General features: G+C 38.7%; 1 protein-coding gene across 3 annotated transcripts in view; it reads left to right on the top strand.

Annotated features, from left to right (window-relative positions):
- LOC114047023 (target of rapamycin complex 2 subunit MAPKAP1) overlaps positions 1-19,361 on the top strand; it is a 328,986-nt gene that overhangs the window by 256,672 nt on the left and 52,953 nt on the right. For all 3 annotated transcript variants that reach the window (XM_027867678.1, XM_027867679.1, XM_027867677.1), the window contains one exon: positions 259-366. In XM_027867678.1, coding sequence (XP_027723479.1) covers positions 259-366 — 108 coding nt within the window. The remainder of the gene's footprint in view (positions 1-258; positions 367-19,361) is intronic.

Here is a 19,361-nt window from a genome sequence, read left to right as displayed (position 1 = left end):
TTACAGATATTATTTTACAGGTAAGGTAAATGAGACTCAGAGTGATGCTCTCCTACCCAGCTGATGTCACAGAAAGAACTGCAGGTCTAGCCCTCTCCTCTCTGTTGTTCTATGCTGCCCCTTTAGATATCAGACATGTGAAGGATACTAAAGACAGACCATCATGCCCTTTTTGGCCTCTCTCCCCTTATTCATGCTTGTCAGTTACCCTTTTCATTTTTAAGCTTTCCTTTCTTTCTTCTCTTTTGTGTCTTCCAGGTCCTCAGTATCGCTTGGAGAAACAGAGTGAACCCAACGTCCCCGTGGACTTAGAATGCACCCTGGAGAGCCAAAGCACTTTGGAGTTCTGCCTTGTGCGAGAGAACAGTACGTTTGCCCTTTTCCATCTTGCTCTGTAGATTGTCTGTGTGCCCAGAAGTTATACATCCTGGAGCAAGTGCTGTGCTGGCTGGGCAAGGGGGTTTGGAAGGCACTTTGTTCCTTACAGCAAGAGTTGTCAACAGGAGCCAAAAGAATATTCCAAAGTGAAATGATTGATTCCCTACCTTTTGGTAAATAGGCTATATACTGTTTATGGCTTCATGATTAATCTTTTTCTGTTAAACTGTATACTGGTAAAGTTACGATCAACCCTGAACATAGTGTGGAAATATAGCGCCTTTTCTGAAACTCACAATATTTAGTGGATAAAGTGACTGGTATCCAGTACATTTTATCCTGTCAATATCACTCTGTAATGCACCCAATATTTTTGAAACTTTTTGAAGTATTAACCATGTATGTTTTCTGAAATAGGAGACAGAGGAGCTGTTTTTAGCCTAGTGATTGTTTTTTAAGGAAATGTTGAAAATCTCAAATAATTTCTTCTGTTCCCTTGCTAGTAAGCATCTAAATCAAACTTTGAAAAATAGAATCTTAGCCATAGAAGGCATCAGAGAGGGAGAGAGAGAGAGAGAGAATATCTTTGGACAGAAACTTGTCTGGCCTCTCCTTGAACACTTTTACTCTCCTGACCCCACAGCCATCAAGATAAAGCCTGTTCCATTGTTGAACAATTCAGTTGTGTTAGAAAGGTCTTTCTTTTTTTTTTCTTTCTTTTTTTTTAAAAGAAAGATCTTCTTTATATTGAGCTGAGATCTGTGTCGGTTTAACTTTCACCCATTGGTCCTAGTTCTTCCCTCATAAGCAACACAGAACAAAGTATAGGGGAAAGTGTTCTAGACTAGTCAAAAGTCCTTGATTTGAATTCTACTTAGCTACTTCATGGTCTTGAACAAGCCACTTACTTCCTCTATTTGAACTTCAGTCTTTTTATCAAGAAACTTAAGTGGATTAGTCTAGATCAGGGGTTCTTAACTTTTGTGTGTGTGTCAAGAAACCCATTCTGCAGTTTGGTAAAATCTGTGAACCCCTTCTCAGAATATTGCTTTTAAGTAATTACAGAAAATGGTATATTTCATTTAGAGATTACTGAAAATAAAGATGTAGTTTGGTTTGGTTTGGTTTTTTTCCTCATCCAACTTCATGGATCTCTGAAATCTATCCTCAGAATCCATGGAGATCTATGGACCCCAAGTTAAGACCCACTGGTCAAGAGGATTTTTAATGTCCCATAAAGCTTTGGCATTCAATGTTCTGTGCCCCAAAGTCCTTTCCAACTCCAACATTATATATTCTAATAGTCTTGTAAGGTCCCTTCTAATTTTAACGCTCTGTTCTGTATTCTAAGGTCTCTTCCATCTCTACTCCACTCAGTATGGATCATTGTGATCTAGATGCTAGGATGGCAAAAAGGTAGAAGATAAGAGATCATCTTTAATTTTATATATAAATTTTAATTTTATAGGTAAAGAAACTGAGGCCCAGAATAAAAGCAAAGCCCATAAATGACTTGCCTAAGGTCAAGTAGATAGCGAGTAGCAAAGCTGAAACTGAAACTCTTGTCCCCTGGCTCCAGATACAGAGCTTTCTCCATTCCTGTTACATCAGAACTTTAAGAATTGTTTATAAAAGCTTTTATATTTTACTCTATTCTTTCCATTTATACTTCACTACTTCAGAACGTCTATTATTTCATTGATAGCAGTACCCAGACACAGATTACAACCCTTAATAGATGGGATTCTTCAAGAGTTGCTGTAGCCAAAAAATGTATATCCTGATGGCCAAGCCTTTACCAGTGAATTTCTTCAAGACTTAGTTAGGTTGGTCCTTGGACAACACTATCTCTAGGCCAAACTCAAAACTTTTCTAGCTTAGGAGGACCATCCATCATTTGAAATCACCTGCATAGCCTTCAGCACCTCAAGCCTCCTCCATACCTCGGTGAGGCCTCTGAGGAAAGTTTTCAGTCCAAGGGTCACAGAATGGTAAATGGTATTGATGGTGTAAGTTTCATAAGATATGACGGCATTGACGGTCTAGGGGTTATGTAATAGTGGTGATAGTCTTCTGGGAGTCATAAAATGGTGTCTTTGGCAGTATGTAAGAGGGTAAAGTTTGAAAATGGAGCTAAAAATGATGTATGTCTCTGCTCAGGAACTGAGATTTAGGACTTTTGCCTAGGTCTTGGCCTGTTAAAGGAGAAAAAAACCAAAATCCTTGAGCTTTCCAATTTGAATTCCTTTCTGCTAATATGTACTATCTTCAGACAGCTGTCTGCTAGGATCTGGAATATGACCAGTATAAAACAGAAGACTGTCTATTGGAAGAGCATTTGAGGTCCAGTGAGGAGTTCTCCTATTCCAATTCTCCCAGTTCTAATCCTTGCTCCTAATCAGACAATCTCCCTGCGTTTTTATGCTATCTTTGAGAAAAGAGAAATGCCTTCCCCTACTTTCTGGAGACTTCTGTAATTACCTGGCCTTAATAAAGGTGTAATTATCTCCTCAGAAGAAGATCCAGGCACTAATCCAATTTGACCAAAACTTCCAGCCTACCTCAATTACTACCTGATACCCATCTCATCCCATCATTTGTACTCTTTGGATTCCACTGTACCCTCACCATGCCTCTTCCTTCCCCACTATACACTCCCCCACCCCACTGTACCCCTTGCCACCTATTTTTTAGCTTCTTTTTGTATGGTTTGTCGTCTTCCCCCATTTGAGATTGTAAGCTCTTTGAGGGCAAGAATTGTCTTTCCTTTTCTTATAAGTATCCCCTAGGCTTAATACTGTACCTGACTTGTAAGTAGACAATAAATACATATTGTATTGCAGTAGGTACTTAATAAATGTGTGTTGTGTTGTATTATATCATCCTGCCTTCTAGGTATTCCTTCAGGCCATCCCCCATGTTGGACACAAGCCCTCCATTTATATAACATAAGCCTGTTGAAACTTTTCTCACAGTAGCCCTGCTCAAGGGGCATCTCCTTGGTCTTCCCTCACTCTCCTTCCTGTAATAAGAACATAAGATTGGGGGCAGCTAGGTGACGCAGTGAATAGAGCACTGGCCCCGGATTCAGGAGGACCTGAGTTCAAATCCAGTCTCAGACACATAACACTTACTAGCTGTGTGACCCTGGGCAAGTCACTTAACCCCACGGCCTAGCCAAAAAAAGTTACAAAAATAAGAACAAAAGATTTAGAGATTATCTCGTCCTACCTCCTCATTTTATCAACCAGGAAACTGAGGCCCAGACAGGCTAAGTGATTAGCCCAGAGCTACATAGGCAACAAGTAATAGAGCCAAGATTCAAACCCATATCATCTGGCTGCAAATCCAGTACTCTTTTCACTATAGCATGCTGCCCTTCTGGGCTAGAAAACTATAAACCTCAATATTGTAAAAGATTTCTTTCTACTTTAGCTAAATCTAAGCCATAGTACTTTACCTGGTTTTCTCTCTTGGTTTACCTTGTACCATACTTGTTTCTATATGTATCCTGTCTCCGCTATTTGTATATATATGATCCTTATGATCCTAGAGAGTAAAAACTGCCCTTTCAACTTTATTTCTTCTAGGCTGTAGTAGGCAGTTAACATGTTTATTGAATTGAATTGGATTATTTCGGTGACCACAACAAACTTCCCCAAAATTCACCTTAGACATCCCCCAAGAAAAGTACCCCCAGAGGGTGAATCTAGTTATTATCTTTTCTGAATAGAGGCTGCTTAGAAATAATTAGAAGACCACAGTGGTTATTTCAGTTGCTGCTCCTAAGAGCGCAGTCACCTTGTGGTCTCAGTTTTTGTTAATCCTGTCACTGACTTAACTGAATTTGGGCAAGTCACTTAGCCCCTCTAGGCCTCAGTTTGTATATTAAATAATTTTAAATAAGAGAGTTGAACTTGATGATCTCTAATGTTCTTTCCAATTCTGAAATATTATTTATAACAAAGTGTAATTAGTGTATGTTCTCAGGCCTCTTCCAGACCTAACATTCTGCTTTAAGGTCTGTCTCTTCTAGCTTTAATAGTCTATGTTCCAAGGTCTATTCCAGTTCTTAATTCTATGATTCTAAGGCTTAGAATGATTTGAACATCAGCACAGGCCTTTGGACCTCCTTTGAAACCCAAGGGGACTTTATACTTAATAAATATTTATTGAATTGAATTGAACTCACTGTTTTATAGGTAGAAAAACTCAAAATAGTGATATTCCCTTTCATTGATCTAGGAAAGATTTAGGCTCTTTCATTGGCTCAATGACTTAGTAAAATACCAAGTTCAAGCTTTTTGAATATTTGAAAAAAGGAAAATTCCCCCAAAGGATAGTAAATAGTACTCTTTTTTGATGAATCCAGATATAAGTGACTGGTGAGGGACATAAACCATGACAGAAATAGTCCACGTGAGTTTGAATCCATAGTTTATGGGTAGGTATAAACATGTATGTGTTTATGTGTATGGCTGTTTCTTCACAGATTTACAAGACTTTAGATCTAGAAGGAACTTTGGCAGTAAGAGCACTGAATTTTAGGTCAGAAAACATGTATTGAAGTCCAAATTCCATCACTTAGAAATTTTGGGGCCATAGACAACCATGGTATAATAGACAACACAACATCTGGAGTAAAAAGATCTGGGTTCAAATTCCAATTGTCACTTATTAGTTCTCTAGTGTTCCTGTCACTTTCCTTCTCTAGGGTTCTTTGCTTAATTCTAAAATGAGAGGATTGGTCTAGATATTCTCCAGAGCCCCCTCCAGCTCCAGATTCCCTGATCATTCATCCTCTTTTCTAATATATAAAATGGAGATGATTCTTCTACTCCATGCCTCCCAAGGGTTTTATAAAGACATTATATAAATGTGACAGTGACCTCACTTTCTAGATAAAGGCCCAGAGAGTTGAAGTGCCTGAGTCCAGATCTCAGAGCTTCCCAAGGCCTTTAAATATGACTGCCTGATGAGGTGCACTTCGAAGATTCAGGAGGTTCAGAGTTGGTGCCAGGAAAAGCACCATGCAGAAAAAGCTAATGCAGAATTTTAGTAGAGAATGTTACTTGTTCATTGTTCATCTTTGTTTTGTTTTATTGTTAAGTAGGAAGGGGAAAGAGAAGAAAGGCAGCTATTGGAAAGAGAGAGGAATATTTGTTTTTTGTAAAGGTTTCTGGTAATTTTCCAGACAATCTTCATTATCCTGATTTGTAATGGGTGGATTTCTCCTCCTTTTAGGTACTTTGTGCCAACAGAGGAAACACCCTGAGGGTTAGCTGGTGCTGAGGAAGCTCTGCCCAACTCACTTAAGGATCACTAACCTCCTTCAGTAGCATTTGAAATACGAAAGCCCATTATAGCTTTTAGTGTCATTTTACAGTGCCTCAATAGGATTTTTTCAACAGAAGAAAATGATATGATATAAATAAGATTTGTTTGTGACTAGAAACTTAGGTGAGTAGCTAAATGATTTGAGTCTCTGCCACTTATAGGATCATAGGACTTAGTGCACAAAAGACCTTAGAGACCATGTAGTCCAGCCCCTTCATTTTCCAGAGGGGAATACTACCTAGTCTCGCCCTATGGCTAATAGAGAAGTAATATCAACTCTTTGGGCGTCTATTTCCTCACCTGTTAAATGAGGATAATAGTAATGTGCCACTTACCTCACAGAGTTGTAATGAGGCAAATGCCATGCAAATTTTCAAGTACTGTAGAAATGTGAGTTACTATTGGTAGGAAAACAGTTTGTAAACCCTAAAGCCCTATCAGAATAGGAGGTATGGTTGTGTTTTTTAAATTGATGGTAGCATGGCATAGTAAGTAGAGACTTGGCCTCAAAGCCAGGCAGACTTGGTTCAAATCAGACAACTAAGATTATAAATTTCTTAGATGATGCCAGCCTACATTGGTATATAGAATTTCCTCCACTTGGAATTCCTAATACCAGTGAAACATTAGATCTGATCTGTATCCTTATCCTATCAGCATATTGCAGTATTCATAGGAAAATATTTTAAGATTCTCGGTATCATAAGTGTGTGAATGTTCCTTCTACGAGTGCAAAATACCTGCTACCTATGGAAATCACTTTACCTCCCCAAAACTCAAGTTTTCTTATCTTTAAAATGAGTTTGGGCTAGATAATTTCTGAAGTCTCTTAACAGTTATAAATTTTATCAGTGTTAGAATGTAGAATTTCAGATCCAGATAAGGCTTATCAGTATAAAATGTAAAAACAGTGAATATCTAATCTGGAAGGAACCTTAGAAAATAAAACTTGGAACATCAGAGCTGGAAGGGAATTCCAGGTCCCTTCTTTTTTACATTTAAGGAGACCCAGATCCTGAGATGAAAGGTAATTTGCCTTGCCCTGTATCTCCCAGTTAAGTGGTCAAGCCATACTGAAACCCCAGTCTCCTCACTCCATAGTAAACCATCCTTGAGGTGTTTCAGTGTTTTCAGGCTGTAGTTTCCTCGAGAATATTAATACTTGTATTCCCCATGTTATTGTTATACCATTTTCCCACCATCTTATAGTATTTATTATTTCAAGGGATGAACAAGATCTCTGTACATTTGCTCTTCTTTTTTACTTTGTAGTTCCCTGGAATTACATGTGTCTTGCATGTATCTGTCTTCCCCACAAATATGGCACTTAACATAGGGCTAGGCATCTAGATACCTCAGGGTCACTTTCCCTCTTTGCAACTAATGTTGGCACCATCTACCATAATGGGCAATTAAGAGGAAGGCAGTTGTAAAAAAGCAAACTAGAAATGTGAGCTCTGGTTTTCATTATTAATATGAAAGTGTGTGTGTCTGCCACTAATGATTTCTTGGTATGGAAGTAACTCTTGGTTTCTCAAAGGTTCTGCCAGTGGAGCTGGCAAGTCCTACTAAATCCAGCACTGTTTGCACTATGCTGCCTCCCATTCTTGATCCCTCATTTTTTTCTCCCTTCACCGTGCCTCTATCCCATTTCTTCCTCTTCCTCAGATTTCCCAGAAGTCCACACAGACATTAATAATCTTTGGGCTCAAGAGCTAACTTACCTGTAGTAGACAGCCAGGTCTCTGGTCCTTCTGGCCCAACTTAGATTCCACCTTTTCTCTAAACCCCACCCACCCACTTACCAAGTGAAAGGGATTTTTTTTCTTTCTTAAACTTCTCATGGCATTTTCCTTGTAAAAGCATGACCTTTTGACCTCTCCTTCACTCACCTTGCTCTCCTTGTACCATAGTTATTTTTATTTACATATTTCCCTCCATTAGATTATAAACTCCCTGAGAGCAGGGTCTGTGTCCTGTCTGCCTTCATGTCTTCAACTTAAGGCATTTAATAAGTGTTTGCCAGATGAATGCTGAGCTTTCCCCTCACCTCTTCTCTCAACTCAACAAGAGCCTGTTTTGTGCTGTCTGGAGTGAGAAGTTCCAAAATGCTTAAGGCTAATTAGTTTCATTTTTCTCTATCCCCTTCCTGGAAAGTTCCCCTTTCTCATTTTATCATTAGGTAGTAATTAGTATTCAAGGGAAATTGGTCTTAATATATTAAAATTGGTTAAGTGCATTTAGACCTGTATCACAGCCAATGTCTTATTGGAAAATGTAATTGGGGACTCTGTGTATGTAATTAATTGAATTACAATTAAGAACTTTCATTAAGCAATACACTAGTACATTAAAGCAATAAGGAAACATGTTTGCAATACTACTGCCCTTGCCTTTGGTTTGAGTAGAAGGCATAGAAACTTGATGCTCATATGTGATTTCCTATAATCTAACCTACTAGCTAGTAATTTTGTTATGTCTCTTAAATATTATTATATATTAGGGTATGTTTGTGTATCAGTTAGGGCTGGACAAACTCCAGGTGCCAGGTCAACATTGTGCCAAAGCAATTTCCCAATTGTACCAAGTATTTTTGAGAAAAGTCTTATCCAAGGGTAGAAGGAAAGGGATCATAAGATTTAAAGCTGGAACGGACCTAAGGATTCAGCTAATCCAGCCCCTTCTTTTTATAGTTGAGGAAACTCAGGCCCAGAGAGAGGAAATGTTCTCGCCAAGGTCATAGAGGTTCCATGAATAATAGAGCAAAAATTTGAACCCAGGGCCACTGACAGTGTTCTTTCCACAGGGCTTTAGCTCAGCTCATGCAGTCCTCTGGCCAGATGTAGGCCTCAATTTCTAAATCATTCAGTCACAAGCTTGTATTATGTGCCTACTTATGCCTAGCACAATGCATGGTGCTAGCAATACAGAATCAAAAGTGAAAGTCCTTGCCTGTGAGAAATTTGCATTCTATCATGTGTGACTATGTAAGTTTTTACACAAAAAATACCAGATAAATTTTGTGGAAATGGTGCTAGCTGCTGACCAGATGAGGAAAAGCTTCATATAGTAGGGGCACTTGAGCTGAGCTTTGAAGAAAAGAAGGCATTCTAAGAAAGGAGGAAGGAAGGTATTCCCAGGCAGAGAGAACAGCCAGCGCAAAAGCATGGAGACCAGAGATAGGAAGTGTGTGAGGGAGGGACAGCAAAAAGGCCAGTCTGTCTAGACTGAGAATTGCAAGAAGACGAATAATATCCAACACAAATGGAAAGTTTGGTTGGGGTCAGCTTGTGAAAGACTTTAAAAGTTAAACAGTTTATATTTTGTGCTAAAGTAAATAGGAAATAAGCACTGGCATTTCTCGAGTAGGGAGTGGTGTGATTGTACTAGTGCTTTAAGAAAATTAATAGCTGTATAGAGGATGGATTGAAATAGGGAGAGATGTGAGCCTGGGAGGTCATTTCAGAAGCAGTAACAATCGTCCAGGCTGAGGGATGAGGAAAGTATGTAGCAAAGAGTTAGTTAGCCTCTGAATTGGGAGAGGCAATGACTTGTTGATGGTGATGAGAGCCTGAACTACAGTGGTACCCTTGTGAGCAGAGAGAATGTGATGAAGGGGACTAGAAGATTGATGGTAGCCTTGGCAAAGAAATAGGGGAGTTTGGAAAAGTACTTGTGGGGTTATTGTCAGAATTGCATAACTTTTGAACAATTAAAGAAATTAAAATAAATTTGGGGGCACTTAAACCCTTCACTGTCGCCTTAGAATTTAATAGAATCTCAGAGTCAGAAGAGATGTAAGTAGTTGTCTAGTCTTCCTTGACAACATCTCAAACCCCTTCCCCTCCTCTCCACTCACACCATAACCACCCTAGTTTAGGCCATTATCGCCTCTTGTATTAACTCATTTGTGTATATCTTGTGTGTCCCCAGTAGACATAAGCTCCCTGAGGGTAGGGACTTACTCATTTTTGACTTTGTATTGCCAGCACCTAGCATAGTGCCTGGTGTATACAGCAGGGGCTTAATAAATACTTATTGACTTGAATCTAACCTGTATCTTAACAAGATTCCCATCTCGAAGGACAGCCTCTTTTGAATACCTCTAGTAGCAGGAAATTTATTGCCATTCAAGGTAGTTCATTCCATTTTTTAGTGGCCCTAATTTTTAAGAAGTTTTTCCTTTTTTAACTAATAAATAATAATGTCATAACAATTTAATATTCTTCCTTTATTATTAATCAACAAACATTCCCATATCCACAGAACAAAAAAAAAGAGGATTATATATGAAATCTTGAACTGCTTTTATAAAGTATATGTTAAATTTACAAGATAGTAACAAAAGTGCTCAGCTTGTCTATTTAAACACTTGGTTTCTTCTGTGTTTTTGTTTTGTTTATGCTCATTTCTCCCACCCTAAATAGCTCTCCATTGTAACAAATAAGTGTAATCAAGCATAGCAACATACTATCCTTGTCTAGAAAGGACATTTTTCTTAAATCTACCTTCTAGTAACTTCTACTCATTGGTCCTATATCAGCCTTCTGAGGTCAAGCATAAGTCCACTCCCTCATGGCTACCCTTCAGATTCTTGAACTACGTCCCTCCTTTACCATGGCCTTCTTCAAGACTTCTCTTCATCGGGGCAAACAAGCTGCTTTCTTTTAGCTGATCCTTAGATGGCCTGGTTCTGGACTTGTCACTTTCAGTAAGAAGCCTTCTTTAACAGAGGGCAGTGTGGTGGTGTAGTGGAAGAAACACTGAGCTTGGAGTCCGGAGATCTGGGTTCAAATTCATTCCTTACACTTACTTGCTCGATGATTTTAGTCAATGAGCTTCAGTTTCCATATTTGTAAAATGGGAGAATAAAGCTTATTACCCTACCTACTCACAGTGTTGTGAGAAAGGGGTTTTATAAATCTTAAAGTGCTCTAGAAAGAGGAGTGGTAAATGTGTGGGGAAATTTCTGGCTCTCACCCATGAGCTGCAGTTCTCCAAATTTCCATCCGTTTCTGTCTGATGGCCCCATAAAATAAGATTACCCTGATTTATAGAGGGTCTAAAGAATCCCAGTGGAAAGCCCTCCAGCGTAGCCAGCTTCAGCTCCAGTAGTTTAATCAATTAAACACTGACAGGAAGCATTCCTATTCTGATGGTAACATGGCAGGTTCTGGAGAAGGGTGTGTGATCCTGATGGCTGTGCTGAGATTACTGTCACTGAGTGATAGAGTTGTGTGTGTGTATTACAGTCTATCCCCTATTGATTGTTTTTAAGAGACTGGCAAAATTGAACAATGAACAGGGAAAAGCGTTGAATAGAAGGGAAGCTTTGGGCTTACGAGGCTTTCGGGACTTGAAAGGCCTTTGAAAAAACTATGATGGATGTAGAAAAATGAAAGAAGTGAGACCAGTAAGATTTTTCTCAATGGCTACATTTTCCACAGTCCCATAGTGGCGTGTGACGCAGGGTATGTATGTGTAAAGAACTCTGAACCAGAGTGGGACTCCAAAAGCCCAGGCCCCAATCCTGGCCCACACAAGTGATTTGGTCAGATCACTCCCCCTCTCCCAAGTCCAGTTTCTTCTTTTTTAAGATGGAGACAATCACTTTCCACAACAAACCTCACAGGGTTGTTATGAGGAAAACACTTGTAAATCATGAAGGGTTGTAGAAATGGGAGCTATTAAGAAATACAGATTGAATTCAATTTTGGCTTAATGGAAAGAGCACAGAATTTGGAAGTCAACACACTTGGGTTCACATCCAGATTCTGCTCCTTATTTAAGCAAATCATTTAACCTCTCTGAAGCACAGCTCTAAAATGAGGGCAATGGATTACATGATCCCTTTCAAATCTCAGTCCTGTGAAATGGAGCACCTCCTCTAAAGGCACAGTCCATTTTATTAAAGATAATTGCTGATGGGGAGACAGGTAACAGCTATGTAACAAGCCCCCTCACTCACAGCAAGTCTCTGTAGCACTGTAGGTATAAAGCAGTGGTGGGGAACCTGTGGCCTCGAGGCAACATATGGCCCTCTAGGTCCTCAAGTATGGCCCTTTGACTGAATACAAACTTCACAGAACAAATCCCCTTAATAAAAGGATTTGTTCTATAAAACTTACACTTGGTCAAAAGGTCATACCTGAGGACCTAGAAGGCCACATGTAGCCTGAAGGCTGCAGTTTCACCACCCCTGGTATAAAGAAAGCTCATCTTATAGTCAGAAGAACTGGGTTCCAGTCCTAATTCCACTTCTTAACAGATGTGGGACTTCAGAAGAACCCTTTCCCTCCCTCTCTGAGCCTGAGCATCCTTGCACAACTTTCTTCACAAGTGAGATATATACAAGCATAAAGCATAAAGAAACAGCACCATTAGGACTCTTCTTATTATTGTCATTTATTTGTAGCAGTTAAATCTTTTGCTTCCTTCTCCTTTTCTTCTTCCCTCAGCTTTTATCATTTTGTTACCACAGGACCTGCCATTCTGTAAACAATTCAACATTTATCAAGCATCTAGGGTGCAGAGTAGTGTCTCTATGCTGGGGAAGATGCAAAGTTCAGATCCTAGTATCCTGTGATTTAAAAGAGATCTAGAAATCATCATTATTTTACAGATGTAGAAACTAAAGCTCAGAGGAGGGAAGGGTAGGGACCTGCTTCAAGTCACGTAAGTGACCCAGAGCTGAAACCTTGGCCAAAGCCCTAGATCTGTGCTCATCATACTCTTTTATGCTGTGGCTAAGTTCATTCTGCTTCAGTACTTTAAGAGGTGAGAAAGACCCTGCCCTAAAGGAGCTTATGCTCTAGGAAGATACAAACACAAATAACTGTATGACAGAATATCATGTAGTAAATATATAAATAGTAGACAAAGTATTATGAGATCTAGTAATGGTGGTGGCACTAGAAGTCCTGGTAGCCAACCTACATAGATATGTGTAAGAGAGAGAGAGCAAATTGAGTGCTTTTAAGGTTTCAAATGCAATTGATTTTATTTTTGACATTTATTATCTGAGTTGAGCTTCTCAGTAACTCCGAGTTGAGTTATATAGACATGATTAACCTCATTCCACAGAAAAATAAATGGACATTCTGATAGCTTAGCTGACTTACTTATGGTCATATAACTAGTGATTGTTGGAGACAGATTTTGAAACCTGATGTCCATGGCAGCTAGGCGATATATTGGCGAGCGTACTGGACTTTAAGTTCAGACCATCCTCAAACATATATTAGGTGAGTATCCTTGGCCAAGTCATCTCTTTGAGCCTCAGTTTCTTTATTTGTGAATAGAGGGTGTTGGACTGTATGGCCTCTAAGTTCCCTTCCAGTTCTCAATGTGTGTTTGTATGATCTTTTGATTCTGAGATGAATATTTTATCAGATAGAATCTATCCAGTATATACCACATCAGGATTCAAACCTGGAATCCTCTGACTTTTAGTCTGCTGCCCTTTCCATTAGACCACACATTCATTACCTCCAGGGCTTGATAAGGGCATATTTCAGACCCCTGAGTTCCAATCCATATAAACTGGAGTGTTTAAAATGTTCTTAAACTCACAAAAACTATGATGTATAACAGTGCATCTATAAAATGTTCTAATATAAAGGTTTGACACAATATAATACAAGATGCTAAGCCATAGCATAGCACATTAGCACAGTAGGCTTTGACAAAAATACATTGTAAAGGCCCTGAAGGTGTCATTGTCATCTGTCTTGACCTTCAAAAGGAGACTGGTATTAATGAAAGTAAACACATTGTGGATATTTTTTCATTTAATTCTTCGTAATAGAATTGGACTTTATAACTGCTTGACACAACTGTAGTGGTCATTTCTCAGGAGGAGCTTGATAAGTCCTTCTTCTTTCTAGTGAAATCTCTGAAAAACTATGAACCAGCTTCTTATCCCTTGTTGCCCCCACGGAAGTAACCCTTTCTTCTGGCATTAACTCACATTCCCAACTTGACACCTCATGGCTCATAATGTTCATACTTGACTGAACTGAAAAGAGAACAAAAGGACATAGAGAAGAGGGAATACACACAAATGCAGCCGTCCTCAGAGAAAGACTTCCAGAGGAGGAGCCAATATTATGGCTACAAAAAGAGACAAGAGGAGAAAATGAACGATTGCCAGATGAACACTTTAAAAGGGTGGCTAGGCACATCATGGACACCCAATTCAGACTTACTCCTTTTCTGGTGCTATGAATCGTGTGGGAAAAGCAAAGGGAATGCCCACCGGAGAAGAGAATTGTTTCATTGCCTAGAAATCCCAATTTTTTTCCCCTTGAAAGGTACTAGTCTTAGGTTGGAAGCCCTATTTAGATCCACAGGGAAGGAGAAGACCCACCAGAGGCAAAAACATTGCTGTAGCAACTCTTGAATGGGGAGGAAAGTATTCAGAGTAACACAGTAAGCCAGTAAAACTCTAGTCTAGAAGATATAGGGCAATGGTTTTGATTCTTTATGGGCTTGGATGAAAATCTTTTGGTTTTTGTTGGATTAAATAAAACCTGTCCTATATTTATTTTCTTGTTCTCAGCCCTTAACATGGGACCTGAGAGATTATTCTCTTTCCCTCTTTTTTTTTCTTTTCTGGAAACTTAAATCCTATACATGAACCCAATTCTTATGTTTCCAAAACAAACCTTGAATAAAAACATGAGTCAAAAGAGATTTATCACAGACTCTCAACATGAACGCATTTATGAGCTCAGAGCCTCATCAGACATTTGTTAAGCACCTACTGTGTGCAGAATATTGTTTCAAGTGCTTAGAAGAAATAAGAAGTTTGGTTAAGATATGCTCCCTGCCCCCAAGAAGCATTCTGTCTAATAGAAGGATATGTCATATACACAAATAGTCATTTTCACCAATATTACATGATCATCCATTAGAGAAAGTCCAAGTGTGCTGTGTTCCATCTGAGGGGCTGGAAGAGGTCCTTATCAACATCGAATCAGGAAAAGCTCTTTGGAGGAGGCAGCATTTGAAATAGATTTTAAAAATTGGATAGTAATTGAACAGATGATGAGAAGGCAATAAATGCCTGTAGATGGACCTCATTTATAGACTGCCACACAGACCCGCTGAGCAGGTTTGCCTACTTTGAGAAACATTTCTGAAATCTCAAGACTGCAAATCATTCCCACTGGTTTTTGAAATCTAGTGTGTATTTAATATAAGTCTCTGGATTCTCCTTCCACCAGATCTTGTTGCCCTTATCATAAAAGCAAACAGTCCCCTTGCCTGCTCAGGACAGGGCTGAGAAACTCACTGAAGTATCACTCTAAGCTTAAATCCTCAAATGGCTTATGAATTTACACCAGCAGAGAGTAGAAGGTCAATGTAGGAAGCATTAGCGTGTTGAGCCAGCTCCAACTACATAAGTCTTAAACCAAATTAATATATAGAAATTGACAAGCCTTTTGCTGGGTGCTCCGTAGCTTTAAGACCTCTACTAAAATCCCATCGTCTCATCTGCCCATTATTAACATTTCAGCAAAATATAAAGTTTTCATTAATCTACCCCAGCAAATTTAGAACTGAAAACTGGCAGTTGTTTCAGCTTTTAGGACTACATTAGCTGGTGTATTAAACAAAATGTGTCATACTTCAGTATCTTCTACAAGAAACTAAATCAATTTCCCCCCATATTTATGCACCACTTTATCTAAAAGCATCTGAATTATCATTTACAGCGAAGATGCTTTATTAGCAGCTGGCACTGAAATTGCTCAGTAAAAAATTATATGTCACGTTATAGTAATTTTTAAATTGGTTTTAATCCAACATCATAAAATGTAAAATCTTGAGTGTGGGGTTGTTTTTCCTTTGTTGTTTCCCCCTAGTAACTGGCATATTAGCTTAATGAGATGTTACCTCTTTCTTTCTACATCTAATACCTACAGTATTTAGGAAATAACAATTAGTAAATAATTAAAGTTCTTCACTCATATCAGAATGAAGTTGTTGCAGGTAATTGCATTTACTCAAAAAATAGATTTAAATAATTCTAAAACATTCAAAGGTTTTCATATTTTTGCCAAAATTTCCACATTTAAAGTGTTCTAAAATAGAAATTAACAGGCATTTTGTCAGTTATGTTTCAGTTAAAGTATAGATTTGGGGAAATGAATGATCATTAAAAACTGTAGGCAATAACCAGCCACCCCCATGAAAATACTAGAACAAAGAATGATAGGGTAAAAGGGACCTGAGAACATAAAATGCTCCAACAGAGAATATTAAAAGTAGATGGTAATTTTAGAATGCAGAATATTAGAACTGGAAGGGACCTAAGAACATCAAGGTCATTGCCATCTGTTCTATTACTGTTCCATAAAGGACCACTAGGCCTTATTTTCTAACCTGCTGTTGCTATACCTGAAAGACCACCAAATTTACTACATGCCGACCCCTATTAGAGTGAGGGCTCCTGAAGAGTAGGGATATTATTATCTCAGTTCTCTATTTGTAGCATCAATATGCAGCACAATGCATAGCTTAATAAAAGCTTTTTCATTCTTTTATTCATTCATCAAAAATTAAGACAGAAAAGGAAGTTAACAGAGAATAGTTAGTCCAGTAGTCTCCAAACCTATTTGGTCACATACCCCTCTCAGTAAAAAATTGTTAAGCCCTATATGTACATATATGTGTGTGTGTGTGTTTGTGTAATTTGCAAACTGTATACACATACTATTGTACCAATAACTGTGGATATTGTAAAACTTTAAAATAGACATTTAAAAGAATGAGAGAAAGATGAAATAATATTTTATTCTAGTCCTTGAGGAGCCACTGGAATATATTGAATAGGAGAGTGATATGGTCAGATCTATGCTTTAGGAATAGTATTGTGGCAACTATACAGAGGATATATTAGAGTAAGGAGATATTTCACGAAGACAAATTAGGAGGCAGTAGTCCATGTCAGGGGTGAACACATGAAAGCTGATGAGATCACCAAGAGGGAGTATAGAGAGAGGAATCCAGAGGGTCCCGGACAAAACCTTGGAGGACACCCACAGCAGAGGGAGGAGGGACATGGATGATGATCCAGTGAATGCCACTGAGGAGAGCCAAGAGAGAGGAATGTTACCAAAATGCCAAAAAAGAGAGTATTCAGAAGGAGAAGGTGGTCAGCAGTATGTTGCAGAAAAGTCGAATAGGATGAGGACTGAGAAAATGCCAACAGATTCTGGAGTTAAGAAATCATTAATAGCTTTGGAGAAAGCAGTTATAGTTGAATGATGAGAATGAATGGAAGCAAGGTTGTAAAGGGTTGAAATAAGGTAAAAAATAAGTTCTTTGAGATCAGATGACGAACTATCAGCATGCTAGGGAGGGCTTGACGGAAGAGGCGGCTCCTGAGTTAGACCTTGAAGAATGAGTAAAATTTAAAGAGGCAGAGATTATGTTAGAGATCAGAATAATGGTGTACTGTTGTGAAAAACACTCAATTCATTGAAGAAAGCCCATGTTCAAATCTTGCCTCCAGCACTAGTTGGTTGACCATGGAAAAGTCCTGCTTCCTTTCTAAACCTGTTTCTTCATCTATAAAATGGGGGTAATAAGACCTGTGGTAGCCACCTCATGACATTATTGTGGAGCATCAAATGAAAGCACATGCATAAAACATATATCAAACTTTCAATAAAGCACTGTAGAGTTGTTGGCTATTCTTACAGTGAAGTGTGAGTAATCCATTTGGCCAGAAAAATGGAGTCCAGACGGGAGGGGGTGGTAACGTGAGATCAGCCTGGAAAATAAGGCCATTGCTAAACTGGCCATTTTAGGTTTCTGTTCTCTCCTCTTCAATACTACAGTGGGCTGTGATCCCATTGGTTCCTTCTTGACCAGTGCAGATAAGCAACCCACTTCCACCTTCTCATTCTCTGCATTTTTCATCCATACTTTTCCTCCAAGGATTTGGCTGATTTACTGAAGGCCTTCCTCTATTGTTGGTTGTTGTTGATGTTGTTGTTGTTTTTTGTTTTTTTGTTTTAGTTTCTGTGCTTGCTATTTTAGTAAATGCCGTTTTTTTTAACATGTATTTTTAAAACTTTGGGTTACAAGTTTTCTCCTTTCCTCCCTCCCCACCCACCCTCATTGGAAAGGCAAGCGTCTTGATACAGGTTGTAGATGTGTAGTCACGCAAAACACTTCCATAGTAGTCATGTTGTGAAAAATTAAGTATATTTCCCTTCATCCTATCCTATCCCCCATTTACTCTATTCTCTCTTTCGACCCTGTCCCTCCTCAGAAGTGTTTGCTTCTGATTATCCCCTCCCACAATCTGCCCTTCCCTCTATCAACCCCCTGCTCTCCTGTCCCCTTCCCACCTTATTTTCCTATAGGGTAAGATAGATTTCCATACCCCATTGTGTGTGTTATTCCCTCCTTAAGTCAAATCCTATAAGAATAAGATTCACTCATTCCTTTTTAACACCCCCCATTTCTCCTCCACTGTAAAAGCCTTTTCTTGTCTGTTTCATGTGAGATAATTCACCCCATTCTACTCCTCCCTTTCTCCCTCTCCCAGTATAATCCTCTCTCACCCCTTAATTTTATTTACCAGATATCACCCTTTCATCTTCAACTCACCCTGTGCCCTCTATCTATCTATCTATCTATCTATCTATACATACATATAATTTTTTTTTCCCTCCCACTACTCTAATACTGACAAAGGACTCATGAGTTACAAATATCATCTTTCCCTGTAGGAATGTAAACAGTTCAACCTTAATAAGTCTCTTATGATTTCTCTTTCCTGTTTACGTCTTTCACATTTCACTTGAGTCTTGTATTTGAAGATCAAATTTTATATTCAGCTCTGGTCTTTTCCTCAGGAATGCTTGAAAGTCCACTATTTCGTTGAATGACCATTTTTTACCCTGAAGATACTCAGTTTTGCTGGGTAGGTGATTCTTGGTTGTAATCCTATCTCCTTTGCTCTCTGGAATATCATACTCCATGCCCTACAGTCCCTTAATGTAGAAGCTGCTAAATCTTGTGTTATCCTGATTGTGTTTCCACAATACTTGAATTGTTTCTTTCTAGCTGCCTGCAGTATTTTCTCCTTGACCTGGAAATTCTGGAATTTGGCTACAGTATTCCTAGGAGTTTTCCTTTGGGGATCTCTTTCAGGAGGTGATTGGTGGATTCTTTCAATTTCTATTTTGCCCTCTGGTTCTAAAACATCAGGGCAGTTTTCCTTGATAATTTCTTGAAAGATGACATCATAGCTTTCAGATAGTACAATAATTTTTTAAGTTCTCTATCCTGGATCTGTTTTCCAGGTCAGTTGTTTTTCCAATGAGATATTTCACAATCTCTTCTACTTTTTCATTCTTTTGGATTAGTGTTATAGTGCCTTGATTTCTCAGATTGTCACTAGCTTCCAGTTGCTCCATTCTAATTTTTAAGGAAGTATTTTCTTCAGTAATCTTTTGGACTTCCTTTTCCATTTGGCCAATTTTGCTTCTTAGGGCATTTTCCTCATTGGCTTTTTGGACCTCTTTTGCCATTTGGGTTAGGCTATTCTGTAAGGTGTTATTTTCTTCAGTATTTTTTTGGGTCTCCTTCAGCATCACTCTCAGTTTTTCCTCTACTTCTCTTAC

Source organism: Vombatus ursinus, unplaced genomic scaffold (genome assembly GCF_900497805.2).
Source record: "Vombatus ursinus unplaced genomic scaffold, bare-nosed wombat genome assembly UNPS02014786.1, whole genome shotgun sequence".
Lineage (NCBI taxonomy): Eukaryota > Metazoa > Chordata > Mammalia > Diprotodontia > Vombatidae > Vombatus > Vombatus ursinus.
The sequence above is the reverse complement of the archived record's forward strand: the minus strand, read 5'-3'. Positions and strand labels throughout refer to the sequence as shown.